At 48.9% G+C, this 14,981-nt stretch overlaps 1 protein-coding gene across 1 annotated transcript in view; it reads left to right on the top strand.

The window, feature by feature from the left end:
* Window positions 1-14,981, top strand: part of SLC37A1 (solute carrier family 37 member 1) — a 147,446-nt gene that overhangs the window by 24,145 nt on the left and 108,320 nt on the right. Inside the window, exons 2-5 of the mRNA XM_073668824.1 lie at window positions 3,855-3,947; window positions 5,251-5,332; window positions 5,740-5,869; window positions 5,947-6,025. Of these exons, the coding sequence (XP_073524925.1) occupies window positions 3,892-3,947; window positions 5,251-5,332; window positions 5,740-5,869; window positions 5,947-6,025 (347 nt within the window). The 5' untranslated portion in view covers window positions 3,855-3,891. The remainder of the gene's footprint in view (window positions 1-3,854; window positions 3,948-5,250; window positions 5,333-5,739; window positions 5,870-5,946; window positions 6,026-14,981) is intronic.

Genomic DNA, 14,981 nt, shown 5'->3' with positions numbered 1-14,981 from the left:
ATTACTCCCATCGTTCACTCCACTACTACTCACACCAATCGCAGGACCATTACTCCCACCATTCATTACACCACTACCCCCAACATTTGCTACACCACAACTCCCACCATTCCCACAACTCCCAGCATTCATTCCACCACTACCCCCACCATTTGCTACATCATCATTCACTGCACCACTACCCCCACCATTTGCTACATCATCATTCAATGCACCACTACCCCCACCATTTGCTGCATCATCATTCACTGTACCACTAATTCCACCATTCCTACTACTCTCATCATCTGCTCCACCATTACTCTCACCATCTGCTCCACCATTACTCCCATCATTCACTACACCACTATTTCCATTCCCTTTACTTGTCACCCCATTACCTCTGCTGTTCTCTGCACCTTCCACAGTCACCTCCATTCCTTCCTCCCTTGTGTCTGGTGTCTCTGCACTCACACCTGCTGGGCCGGGGGAGGGGAGCACTTCCAGAGACTCCTTTCCCTGCAGCACCACACCCGTTTCCCTTTGGTTGCTGCTGGCTTTCTGCAGGTAGCCTGCTGGAGCGCCCCGCCCCCCTACTGCAGCATTTTGGTCCTTGTTCTGGCCAGACTGTTTTCTCAGCACCTCTGCCCGCCCTGCACCCACAGACTTTGGGGTCTTAGTGTCCTTTTTGGGCGCTGGGGCACACTGCCCCCCTGTCGCAGCAGTGTGCCCAGTGTTCTTTGCTGATGTGTTTTTCACATCCCTCCCTGCCCCCCCAGCCCCGGTGATAACCGGCTTAGCCGCAGAGGGCAGGGCGGGAAATTCCGCAGAACTTCCTATGTCCAGCGCTGTGAGTACCTCCACAGCCTCGCCCCCTGCACTGTTCCCCGCACAGATGGCAGCATCGCCGGACGTCCTCCTCCTCTCCCCACCTTGCCTCTGCCTCGAGCCCACTGCAGAGCCCGTGCCTTTAGGTTTGGTGGGGTTTAAACAGAAGGTGGCAGGCGCAACATCAGACATTGGTACATACTTGTAACTCACCACCTCCTGTGCAGCTCCTCCGGTCTTCTTCTTCTTCCTCTTCCCTGTCTCCTCCACTGGTTTGTCCTCACCGAAGGAAAACCGCGTCAGGTCCACTGGAGACTCCAGCAGTCGGATCTCCCTCAGCAGTCCTCCTTCCTCCTCCTCCCCCGACACTCCAACCTCTGCTGTGGGAGTACTCTGCCCTGCAGGGAGACCACTTGAGCTCCGGCTCTGCCCCTCACTGACTCCAGCAACTGAGACTCCAGTCACCTCTTCATCCTCCTTCTCCTCTTCACTAAGGACGCCGGCTGGCGGTTCTCCTGAGGTGTTTAACCCCTTCATTTCTGAGAACCGCCGCTGGTTCTTAAACCTCTCCAGGAAGGGACCTGCGCTTTTCTCAATCCCCTCCCGGAGGAGCACTAACCTGACCACCTCGTCTCTGAGGGCTTTAACCCTCTGGGAGGTCGCGGGTCTTTCCTTGTTGGACGCCCGGGTGTTCAGGACCCGGGCCTCCCTCAGCTCCTCTTTCAGCTGGGTTAGTGCTTTGCCGGCGTCCTCGTACTCTCGCAACGTGGCGACCACTCGGGAGGAGAAGGAACTTGTGGACTCGCTGGAGCTCATCTCCCCCCAGGATCTTGCTGGGCTCTTGTTCCTGGAGCCTGGGGTGCTCCGGTCTCCCTCTCTGGGCTGGCGGTGAACAGTCTCGGGGTTGGAGCAGGTGGATGTATTCTTCCTCACCCTTCCCGATCTCCTCACTCCCTCCTGGGCCGGTTGTTGAGGCTCCTTCTCCCCCGCCGGCATAGACCGGGGGATAGGAGGCTGGGAAGCCATGCCGGCCTCCCAGTAAGCCTGCCTCTCCCTGGGGAGAAGAGAGGCAGACGACAACCCTCCGTCTGGAAGTCCTGGAGCTCAGGAGGCAGGTGCTACTCTCAGCGCCACTCCTCCTGTCCTGTGTGTATACACTGCACAGTACCATTTCTCCTGTCCTGTATATATACACTGCACAGTACCACTCCTCCTGTCCTGTATATATACACTGCACAGTACCACTCCTCCTGTCCTGTATATATACACTGCACAGTACCACTCCTCCTGTCCTGTATATATACACTGCACAGTACCACTTCTCCTGTCCTGTATATATACACTGCACAGTACCTCTCCTCCTGCCCTGTATATACACACTGCACAGTACCACTCCTCCTGTCCTGTATATTCACACTGCACAGTACCACTCCTCCTGCCCTGTATATAGACACTGCACAGTACCACTTTTCCTGTCCTGTATATGGACACTGCACAGCACCACTTTTCCTGTCCTGTATATGGACACTGCACAGCACCACTTTTCCTGTCCTGTATATGGACACTGCACAGTACCACTTCTCCTGTCCTGTATACGGACACTGCACAGTACCACATCTCCTGTCCTGTATATGAACATTGCACAGTACCACTTCTCCTGTCCTGTATATGGACACTGCACAGTACCACTTCTCCTGTCCTGTATATACACACTGCACAGTACCACTTCTCCTGTCCTGTATATACACACTGCATAGTACCACTCCTCCTGTCCTGTATAGATACACTGCACAGTATAGTGCAGTATATATACAGGACAGGAGCAGTGGTACTGTGCAGTGTGTATAAACAGGTGAAGTGGTACAGTGCAGTGTTTATATACAGGACAATAGGAATGGTACGGGGCAGGAGGAGTGGTACTGTGCAGTGTATATATACAGGACAGGAGGAGTGGTACTGTGCAGTGTATATATACAGGACAGGAGAAGTGGTACTGTGCAGTGTATATATACAGGACAGGATAAGTGGTACTGTTCAGTGTATATATACAGGACAGGAGAAGTGGTACTGTGCAGTGTTTATACACAGGAGAAGTGGTACTGTGCAGTGTATATATAGTGGGTACAGAAAGTATTCAGACCCCTTTACATTTTTCACTCTTTGTTTCTTTGCAGCCATTTGGTAAATTCTAAAAAGTTCTTTTTTCTTTCCACCCTGGCCTCTCCGAGAGTTTCCATGGGGCCAGATGACCGGCTGGTCCTAATCTGGCTTCTCCGAATGTCTCCATGGGCTCCAGGCGACCGGAGGGTCCCACCTGGCAACCCCTAAACAACATATCCATGGGGCCAGGTGACTTCATTGTTTCAACCTGGTCTCCCCAAATGTATCCATGGTCTCTCTGATGGTCAGTGGAGCAGATCCAAATATTTCCAGTCAGGGCTTTATATCCTTAGGCCGGAGCTGCCATGTAATCCATCTACTGTCCTGAAGGATGTCTCTCATTCTCCTTGTAAAGTTTTTCTGATCCTCCTTGATTCTCCTTGCAGCACTACAGACATCCCTGTTTATATTTCCATCTGTGTAAGGTCATCATTCACATGTTGTGGGGAAAGGTGCAGTGCTCAGGTCCCATTGTTTGAGCTAATCAATTTACGTAGTTTGTATCACAGAGTTAGGGTAAATTGTAAATAAACATCATTTTTCAAAGACCCAAGAGAAGACAGCATTCAGGGTTATACAAATAATAGTATGTCCTTCTTGACCAGCCACAGAATTACACATACATTCATAAGTCGTCACAAAGTTAACAGTGTATTTCTCTTGGCTTAACAAATTTAAAAGTCTGGCTGATTAAGATTATAAGCTGTATTGTCACATATACACTGCGCAGTGCCGCCGCTCATGTTATACGGACTGTGCAGTGCCGCCGCTCATGTTATACGGACTGCGCAGTAACACTTTTCAATATTGGGGAGGCAGCATCAGAAGATCAGTATTGGTGATTTAGTTTTGGGGCACCAGTATACTAAGGGTCTTCTCTCTTACAGCTGAACACGCTCTCCTGCTCTCCTTATCGCACTGTAAATGGCGGCTTTGCCCCCTGGAATTCGCTTCTTCCTCTCATTTTCTAAAGACCAGTGGTGAGTGTTCCCAGATTCTTCGCCTCCTGATGGATATAAGTAGCATCTAATGTTGGGTCGTGTACAGCAGTAATGACACCGCTGTGTGCTTAAGTAGGACCAACAAAGTTCCATGATCTGTGAGGGGCGCAGGTTGGGGGGGTTCCATGAACTGTGAGGGGTGCAGGTTGGGGGGTTCCATGAAGATTGAGGGGCACAGGTTGGGGGGTTCCACCATCTGAGAGGGGCGCAGGTTGGGGGGTTCCACCATCTGTGAGGGGCGCAGGTTGGTGGGTTCCACCATCTGTGAGGGGCGCAGGTTGGTGGGTTCCACCATCTGTGAGGGGCGCAGGTTGGTGGGTTCCACCATCTGTGAGGGGCGCAGGTTGGCGGGTTCCACGATCTGCGAGGGGCGCAGGTTGGTGGGTTCCACCATCTGCGAGGGGCGCAGGTTGGTGGTTCCACGATCTGCGAGGGGCGCAGCTTTCGTGGGTTCCACCATCTGTGAGGGGCGCAGCTTTCGTGGGTTCCACCATCTGTGAGGGGCGCAGGTTTCGAGAGTTCCACCATCTGTGAGGGGCGCAGGTTGGTGGGTTCCACCATCTGTGAGGGGCGCAGGTTGGTGGATTCCACCATCTGTGAGGGGTGCAGGTTGGTGGGTTCCACCATCTGTGAGGGGCGCAGGTTTTGTGGGTTCCACCATCTGTGAGGGGCTCAGGTTTCATGGGTTCCACCATCTGTGAGGGGCGCAGGTTGGTGGGTTCCACCATCTGTGAGAGGCACAGGTTTCGTGGGTTCCACCATCTGTGAGGGGCGCAGGTTGGTGGGTTCCACCATCTGTGAGGGGCGCAGGTTTGGTGGGTTCCACCATCTGTGAGGGGCGCAGGTTTGGTGGGTTCCACCATCTGTGAGGGGCGCAGGTTTGGTGGGTTCCACCATCTGTGAGGGGCGCAGGTTTGGTGGGTTCCACCATCTGTGAGGGGCGCAGGTTAGGAGTTGAGCTCCTAGATAGCAGTGCAGCCTATGAATCTCTGATATGTCTTCACCTTCGCTCTCATAATTCTAGATTAAATTAGTTCATGTCCGTCACTTCTACCCAACTATGTCTCTGGGGTTGAAGTGAGCTTGGGACATCCCACCAGGCATCTCTCCTTCATCTCAAGGCTTCTAGGTATTTTGGGTGGATTATGTTGATTCTTTTCTAAGGTGAATGATCTTGGTGTTGATTTTATCAGAAGTGCAGACTCTCCCAGTATCCTGTACAGATCATTCATGGTTTATCATTTTATCTGAAATGTTCTAACATTACCATTCTTCTTCTTAGGTTTCGAGCCCTGGTTTTGTTCCTGACTTATCTGCTCTACTGCAGCTTCCATCTGTCCAGGAAACCAATTACCATAGTTAAGGTACATGGGCAGAGATGTGATTATATGGAGATGGGGTATTGGATGAGGATGGAGACAATTGAGGATTAACACTTGTAGGTCTCTGGTCATAAGGGACAAGGACAATCCAGCTGGTTAGAAGAAGAATTGAAAGTAGCTGGTTTGATGGGGTACAGGGGCCAGGGACAATTGTTTGAAAAGTTCAAGGACAATTAGGTAGGGTCAGAATAGAAGGACAGCAGTCTGAGTGTGGGTAGATGAGATGAGGTCTGGTCAGTAGATGAATAAAACTTTCTAGTACTTGAATTTATCTGGTTAGATTGCTTAGCAGCTAGTTGCCTGAGTCTGGGGTTGGTCGGTGTCTGGGTACATGGGACAAGCTCCTGTTCCTTCCCGGGGTAATAGATACTGTTGGTTCCTCTCTACAGGGAGAGTTACATAAACACTGCTCAGAGCCCAATGAAGTAGAACCTCACAGCTATAAGGAGTTTGTCATCTTGAAGCCTCTGCCGCCATCCACGGTGCACAATGCCTCCCGCTGCGGCTGGGCCCCATTTGGTAAGTTGAGGCTTCTTAAGTGCCCAAGTTATGAACGCTCCAGCCTTGTATAAAGTGGAGTCTCATCACTTCCCCAGATAAGAAGAATTATAAGCAGCTGCTCGGTGCCCTGGATTATTCCTTCCTATGTGCCTATGCTGTGGGGATGTTCCTCAGGTAAATGAGATTGTGTGCGCTGTGTGTAAGAGCATGTATATGTATATGTGCATGTATATAAGAGCAATGTGCAAGTGTTTGAATATATTTATGTATGTGCAGTGTGTAAGGTTTTATTGTTTTATACGGTTGAAAAATACAAATCGAGGGATCCGTATATGTACAACCACAAGGCACGATCCAGTAGCCCAATTGTGGATCCACTGAACTAACATCCAGAAAAGATCTTTACACATATTCATAAAGATTTGGTATTTTTTTTGTTAAAAAGCATCTAGGCCTCCTTTTGAAACCATCGATGGTTCCTGCTGTGACCGGCTACTGAGCGCGGCTGTTCAACAGATGATTAGTTCTCATAATAAAGCACTGTCTCTTCTGGAGATTTCCCCTGGATAAACATGGGTTCAAAGAATACTCCCTCATCAATAATGACACCGGGGAGATCACACCACTATTAGGCCAGTTATTGGGGAAATCGCCGTGAGCATATGGTATATACACACCCAGATTTCAACGCATGGAATATATATATATCCTGGTATGGTCTACTACTCAATAACAAAAAGGAACCCCTAGCTGCCACCACCAATCATTTATAAAGGCTGATTGGGCACCCGTTACAGGTAGCGTATGGCTTCAGGGGTGCGGTTTACAGAGCGAGAGGAACAGAACTATTAAAATTTAATCTACAAAGGTAGGCCGTGTTTATAATCCTATACAAAGATGATAGAAAATGGGAACAAAACAATACAGTACATGAAATTACATAAAATAAAAGGGATTACAAAAGAAAATTGCTCAGAGCTTAGCTGAAGGAGGTACTCCTTAGGAAAATGGACAGAACCACAGCAAGCTGTAACTTCCAGGAATAACAAAATACACAAACCCAAATTCTGCTTCTTATTAGATCAAAGTTACACTACCCTATCCCTTGTTGACCTCATGTGCGGTCTGTTCGGGGGAATCTCTTTTAGAACTTTAAGAGATTCCCAATTTACAGAATATCTTCACCCCTGAAGGTCCTATGTGATAAATATTGTCGTCATGTTTCCTATTGCGATTTCACCTTTGTATAGAGATGTGACGTAGCCTGGATAACATCATCCATCGGACCACTATTAAGTTGCAGGTGTTCTGCCCGCCTTTCGGTGATGTGAGTGAATGCGTTCTGTTTGTCCCTTCACTACGGCTCTGTAGAGGTATCTGACGCGCCCCCTGGGCCGTGGGGTACTCTGTGCTGGGCCGGTCGTTGCTAGGGGAGATGTCACAGTGGCGGTGACCCGGTCCGTGACCCAGGGCGGTCAATAAAAGGGGAATTATAGTTTTTATATTTAATGTTCGTGACGCCACCTGTGGTATGCGGCTATATGGAGCCGCCACTGTGGTGCAGGTCCTCTGGAGCTGTTGGTGATGCAGCAGAGTTGGTTCAGCTCTCCACAGGTAGAGCTAAGCTCCAGGGCGGTGCTGTGATGGTTAATGATGAGGTAGATGTTGCTGTGCAGTGTAGTGCAGGGGGTGATGGCTCAGATAATAACTCTAGGACACAGTGGGGTACAGTCTTCAAGGTTTACTCACAGTTGTTGAACTCCAGGTTACCAGTACTAGAGTAACCTTCCCCGTCGTCCTGCGTTCACCAAGAAAGGGGTTCAGCAATCTCTCAAGTAGCTCAGGAGTACTTAAACGGGACCCCGTTTTATGTGCCTTTCTCGGTCGTCTTCCTGCGCTGGCTCTCACCCTCCTGCCCTGCGACTCACAATCGGTGTCCCAAGCCGGTAGCCTCAGATCTTGTCGGGCGACCTGCAGTCCCCTGGATCCTCTGTGGCCACCTTTTCGGCGATGTAATTGTGACTGATGGGTGCAGCACCTTGCAAGTACAGCAGCCTCCGGTTTCTAGCTGAGCCTGGTAGTTCTCCACTAGTCTAGGGGCCAGTCCCCTCTGCAGCCTGATCCCTCCATGTCCTGGTAGATTCGGGCGTACAGGTGGCCTCCAGAACTTCCCGTACCCCTAGGATCCCCTCTGTTCCTCTTGGAGCCTTCCTCTGCCCCTGTTCTCTCACTCACTCACACACACACTCTCACTCTCTCTCACTCTCTCTCACTCTCTCTCACTCTCTCTCACTCTCTCTCACTCTCTCTCACTCTCTCACGCTCTCTCACGCTCTCTCATGCTCTCTCACGCTCTCTCACGCTCCCTCACAAATTCAAATTCCAATGAGCTTTATTAGCAGGACTAAGTACATATTAGCATTCCCAAAGCAAATGGTAAGAAAATAGGTGGGACGGGGGTGGGGAGTAGGGAGGCATATAGAGGTCCAGGATATATCAAGATCCTTTTAGAGGGTAGGGGTATGTCCAAGGTGGGGTATAGAAGTCCATGGCATCAGGCTCTTAGTTGGGGAATAGGGACATGCCCAGGGTGGGGTATAGACGTCCATGGTATATCAGTCTCCTCTTAGTCTGTTGCAGGCACTGACATATTGCGCTGCTATGGACGCTGCACTTTCCTCTTCCCCCAGTAGTATCGGCAGTTTCTCTTCCTCCTCCATGGAGGTGAAGTCTGAGAGGAGATCAGACAGTCTCTGGAAGTCAGTGTCCCTCACTGCGGAGTATTTGGGGAACCTCAGCAAGAAGTGGGCCTCGTTCTCCACGGCCTCCTGGGGGCACTGCTGGCACAGTCCACTCTCTCGGGGCTTGTAGTTCTGTCGGTGCCGCCCGGATTCAATGAGTAGGCTGTGGGCGCTCAGTCTGTACCGGCTCAGGATCTGTCGCTCTTTGGGGTTTTCCAGTTTCTCTAGATATGGGGCCAGTTTGTACTCCCTCTGTAGGTTCTGGTATATCGTCAGTTTCTGTGATTTGTTTATGTCATTTCTCCAGATGCTGAGATATTCCTCTTTGCCTTTGTGTACCATTTTCTGAATTTTGCCTTTTGTCAGGCCATGTGGCTTGGTGGCTTGGTCAGGCTGTCTTTGGGTACTTTGTGTTGGGAGGTTTCCTGGGGCTTCCCGGTGTAGGAAGGCTTTGTGATGGTAGGAGCTGGGACTACTGCTTTGTAGATGAGCCTTGAAAGACAGCGCCTTCTTCTGGATCTCGAGGTGTAGCGGGAATCTGCCCAGCTCTGCTCGGCAGGCGCTGTTTGATGTGCTCCGATGGACTTGGAGAAGATGCTTGCAGAACTCTAGGTGCAATATTTCAGTCGGTCCAGCGTCCCGCTTTGACCAGTTTGGGTATGAGACTGGGCCCCAGACCTCACTGCCATACAGAAGGATTGTGGCAATGATGGAGTCAAAGATTTTTAGCCAGACGGTTACTGGTGCCTTGAGGTGGTACAGACGTCTTCTGATGGCATAGAAGGCTTTGGAAGCTTTGTCTTTCAGTAGCTCTATTGCTTGCTTGAAGCTCCCTGATTGGCTGAGTTTTAGGCCCAGGTAGGTGTACTTGTTGGTTTCTGTGAGTGGACAGTTGTCTATCGTTAAGGGAGGATGGCCAGCAGATTTCTGCTTTTCTGGAACACCATGATGTTAGTTTTCTTCTGGTTGATTGGCATTGCCCATGTGCTGCTGAAGGTCTCTAGGATGTTCAGATGATCTTGGAGGCCTTTCTCAGTTGGTGATAACAGCACGAGGTCATCAGCGTACAGCAGAAATGTCACTTGGGTGTCATGGAGGGTGAGTCCTGGTGCTGAGCAGGACTCTAGGGCCACCGCCAGCTCATTGATGTAGATGTTAAAGAGCGTTGGACTGAGGCTGCAGCCCCGTCTCACACCTCAGCTTTGTTGGAAATAGGCCGTCCTCTTTCCATTGACCCTCGCACTGCAGCTGTTCTCAGTGTAGGAGCTTCGGATGACATCATATGTTTTGCCTCCTATTCCGCTCCCCAGCAGTTTTAGGAATAGTCCTGGGTGCCACACTGAGTCAAAGGCCTTTTTGAAGTCCACGAAACAAGCGTATATTTTCCCGTTTTTGTATGGTGGACATGGCTCTTGATGAGGCTGTGCAGGGTGTAGATGTGGTCAGTGGTGCGGTGCTTCGGCATGAACCCTGCTTGACTCTTGCTGAGGACGTTGTGCTCGGTGAGGAAGGTGAGGATCCTCTTGTTCAAGATGCTGTTGAACAGTTTTCCCAGGTTGCTGCTAACACATATCCCCCGGTAGTTTACTGGGTCGTACTTGTCCCCGTTTTTGTGTATTGGGGTTATGAGGCCTTGGTTCCAGATTTTGTGGAAGTAGCCGGCCTGCAGTACGATATTGAATAGTTTTGTTATCGCAGCCTGGATGTCTGGCGGGCTGTGTTTTAGCATTTCTGGGAGGATCCCATCTGGGCCGCTGGCTTTTTTACCTTTCATCTGTGTGAGCCTTTCTGTTATTTCTGTCATTGTGATTGGTGTATCCAGAGGATTTTGGAAATCTTTAAGCTTTTCCTCCATATCTTTCAGTTTTTTCACAAGCTCTTTTTGTGTCGGGTTCAGGTCTTCGCTTGGGATGTCTTTGTAAAGGTCCTTGAAGTACTGGAGCCAGATGTTGCCGTTCTGGATGTGGAGGCTGTTGCTTTTCTGGTTGGATCCAAGGTGATTTCACAGTTCCCAAAATTTGTTGTCTTCAAGGGCGTACTCTCACTCACTCTCTCACTCTCACTCACTCACACTCACTCTCACTCACTCACTCTCACTCACTCACTCTCACACTCTCCTCCTGAGCAGAGCTCCTACTACTTCTTCTCTGACTGGACCCTCCACTGTCTCTTCCAAGATGGCTTCCCTTTTTATACACCTATTGAAGTGCTCCCCTAAACTACTTCCTCCACCCACACCCACTACATGTTCCACCCTCCAGCTAGGGACCAGGGATTGTGCTCTCCCTTAGGAGCAATCTCACCCTTCCCTCTGAAGTGGAGTGTAATGGATGCAGGTGTTAGGGTCCCAGGCAGTACTCCATCCTTACCTGAGAGTGAGATGCAGTACCTCCCATAAATATCGGATCAATGCAAACCCTAATATTAATCACTGACCACTGGCTTCAAAAAGTCTCAGAATAGTGCATTGATCAGAGGAAGCCCCTGTACTTCTCCGCCTCTGAATAAACGAATCCCAGCTTTGGTGTCTGGCTCCCAGAGTAGATCTCCTGTTGTAATTACCTGGTCACTACTTCAATGTTGGTTTAAGTGTCAGCTCCCATTCATTTCACCAGTTATAATTAGTGTCAGAGATGGCACCGGCAGGATCATACAATATCCCACCGCTGCCACCAATTTGTCAGGGAATCCCACCGCTGCCACCAATTTGTCAGGGAATCCCCAACACACACAGTCAGGACGACATTGGGGAGATTACGCAATATCTCACCGTGCCGTCACGCTGTCCGTATTTCGTCCGGAGTTGCAAGCACGTGATCCAGACTACTCTCTACGTAGGTATCGGTAAGCGACCAGTGAGAGTATGGCGCAACACCCTGGGTTCCACAGACTGCAATCCATGTTTAACGCCCTCCGTACGGTCACTGTCAGCTTCACGATTGCCTAATTATTAATACTCTCTTCCACCACCGGCCGAGTTTGAAATATAATACAGGCCTGGCCGGACGCCTGCCTTTTGGTAGCGTATATGGCTTCGGGGGACGGAACGATTACAGAACAAAAGAAACAGAACTATTCAATTTTATATTTAATCCAAAAGGGAGGCAGTGTTTAGGAAAAATATATACAAGGATGTTACAAAGGGGACATTGAAATACATACGCAGTTATATAAAATAAACAGGATAAAAAAGTGAAACTTACACTATAAAGTTCACTGCGACGACTCAATATAGGTGGAGGAGGGGCTCCCCGGTTGAACATACTGTTATTGAACAGGACCCGTTGCTTATAATTCTTATTCCCCCCTGGCAATGAGTGCTCCTGTCTTCTCCATAGATTCTTTTAAACCTAAGGGAGATCTGGCCACACGTCCCTTGTGGTGACATCATGTGGGCCGGTCTCCAGCCTGTACATTTTTATTAGAAACGCTAACTTCTGCAATAACTCATCGCCCGTTGATCGCAGAAGCTTGCAGACTATGCCATTTTTTTCCTTATGATTTTATCTTTATTTTGATATCATACTTCGCATAGCTGCAGTCTGTCATTCTGGTATTTTTGCGCTGCAGCTCCCTTATTTTGGTTACAGCCCTGGAAAAGTACCTACACATTCCTGGGTTGATTTGGTCACTACCCATTTGGGTCTCGTTATTGCCGGACGTATGGAACACATAATATCTCATAATTCATATCGGAGTCATCATGTCTGCAAATTCCCCTTTGAAGCTCGGGAAGCAGCTTCAACAGTTACACGCAAATTAGTGCAAGCCTGCATTTTAATTACCTCCTGCGTCTTTCAGGGACAAGATGCTTACTTCCTAATGAAGTTATAACACTCCTTGGCTGGTCGTATTTGCATAAACTATTTACCAGGCGTGGGTTAATTGGGGCTTTTGTGCTGAGCAGAAGGGGAATAAGGGAGGGGGGTGAACATCTACGTCAGGCAGATATGGACGAACATTTCCCTGATATTAATATTTTCCTTACATCTCCCCCTCTTTGAGGTGGTGTAAGGGGTGATTTACAGATCGCCCCTTTAAGACTACCTCCTCGGTCTCTCCTTGACGGGACAGCCCGTCGGCTTTGCCATGTTCACTACCCTTCTTGTGCTGAATGGTAAAATCATACTGCTGTAGAGCCAGGCTCCACCGCAGTAGTTTACCATTGTCACCGGACACCCGGTGCAGCCAGCTGAGGGGGTTGTGGTCAGTCACTATGGTGAAGTTGCGCCCGTATAGATAGGGCTGCAGCTTCCGCAGGGCCCACACTATAGCGAGGCACTCCTTCTCCACAGTAGCGTATGCCACTTCCCGGGGTAAGAGCCTGAGGCTGAGGAACATCACCGGATGCTCTTCCCCCTGCCCATTTACCTGACTGAGCACAGCACCCAGGCCAAACGCACTGGCGTCCGTTTGGACTACAAACCTTCGTAATGAAGTTATAACACTCCTTGGCTGGTCATATTTGCATAAACTATTTACCAGGCGTGGGTTAATTGGGGCTTTTGTGCTGAGCAGAAGGGGAATAAGGGAGGGGGGTGATCATCTACGTCAGGCAGATATGGACGAACATTTCCCTGATATTAATATTTTCCTTACAATTAATTTCTCTTTCATATTTAGAATTAATCTTATATGTTCAATATGAGGGTGATATGTCCCCTCTCCAGAGATGTCTGTATGGATTTTTATAACTTTTCCTCTACAACATCCCTTGTCTCCTCTTGAAGATTGAACCTGTCTTTTTCCTTTTAGAGGAAGCGCTTCCTTATCTTTTGCGAGTGATGTACATTTAAATTAGTTGTTGCTCATAATTTTTGTATGAGCCATTTCTGTACCTGTACAAGTTACTCGTGTTCCCGTTTGATGTCTTGTCTCAAGATTAAATACATTTTAAGGCCATGTGCCCACGATGCAGAAATGAAGCAGAAAATTTCTGCAGCGTTTCTGCATCTCCCTGGCAGAAAAAACGCATGTGGATTGTACATGCGTTTTTCCTGCAGAATACATGCGGATCCACATGCGTTTTTCCTGCGAAATACATGGGGATTCACATGCGTTTCCGCATGCGGATTGACAAGCGCTTTCCAAGCGATTTTAGCATCACTTGGAAAGTGCTTGACAACTTGTTCACACTATATAAATCCAAGCAACCGGCATATATAGTGTGACCCGAGAGAATGGTTAAAAATAAAAAAATAAACCTATACTTACCTTCCGATGGCCCGGTGTGTTGCTGCGCTCCTTCCTGGCTGCCAGCTGATCGCGGGACACTGCACTGAAAGACCTGCCGTCACATGACTGTGACGTCAGCGCAGGTCCTTCAGTCCTACCCGCAAGCACAGGGAAGGAGACCGGGGGCCGTCGGAAGCTGAATATAATCTTTATTTTTTATTTTATTCTTGTTTTTACAGGTTCTATGGTGCCCGGGTCCGGAGGAGAGTCTCCTGTCCTCCACACCCGGGTACCATCCGCACATTAGAACGCGCCAATTACGCAAGTACAGATGCAGTCTTGCGGAATTGGCGCATTCTAATGCAAGTTAATGGCGGTGAAAACGCAGCACTTCTGCAAAATAATTGGTAGTGCTGCGTTTTTTTCCGCAATGATAACCCGCAGCGGAAATTTCCGCAGCATGTGCATAGCACATGCGGATTATCATTGGGGAACATGGCAGGCCTTCTACCATGAGTTTTTAATGCGTTTCCGCAGGTGCAAAAATGCTGCGGAAGCGCATTAAAAACGCATCGTGGGCACACAGACTTAATCTTTAACCTAACTAAGCCCCAGCATTCCCCTAATCAGTATTGTTGCTCTCCTTGTTACTTTTCTAGCTCCAGGTCCAGAACTGAACTGCTTATTCCAGCTGAGGTGGCACTTACGCTTTGTACAATGGTCAGATTACATCCCTGTCCCATGGGTGCATGCCTTTTATAATAGAAAGAAGGGGGTTATGTGGCGCCCCCCGCTGTGCAATAGATTTGCTAAGGTTGGACATTCAATGGTGGGTGCAGCATAGAGAGAAGAGGATTTGGTCCGGCACATCCATCCAGGTAATATAATACAAACATTTATTAAATGGTATTAATGAAAACGAAACCTGGCGCGTTTCTGGTGCAAACTGGCGGCCGTAGTCATAGGATGTTGTATCGAATCAAGGAAACAAGATTTAAATATACAGGGAACCAATCACTACTAAGGAAATAGGAATTGTATTAAAGAAGCAAGAGCTGCGTTCGTTCAATGAAAAGCAAGTGGAATTACCCATTATAATGAAACCTCATATATACAAAAGCTACAAACAGTTTACCACAATCCATAAAGGAGACATGTCACATTTTACTTTTTATGGCATTGAAAGGGTTACACGGCCAGTACCAGGAGTTAAC

This window comes from Phyllobates terribilis, unplaced genomic scaffold, assembly GCF_046119375.1.
Source record: "Phyllobates terribilis strain yellow unplaced genomic scaffold, ASM4611937v1 Scaffold_2__4_contigs__length_985480577, whole genome shotgun sequence".
Taxonomy (NCBI): Eukaryota; Metazoa; Chordata; class Amphibia; order Anura; family Dendrobatidae; genus Phyllobates; species Phyllobates terribilis.
Note: the sequence above shows the minus strand (reverse complement) of the source record. Positions and strands in the feature narration are given on the sequence as shown.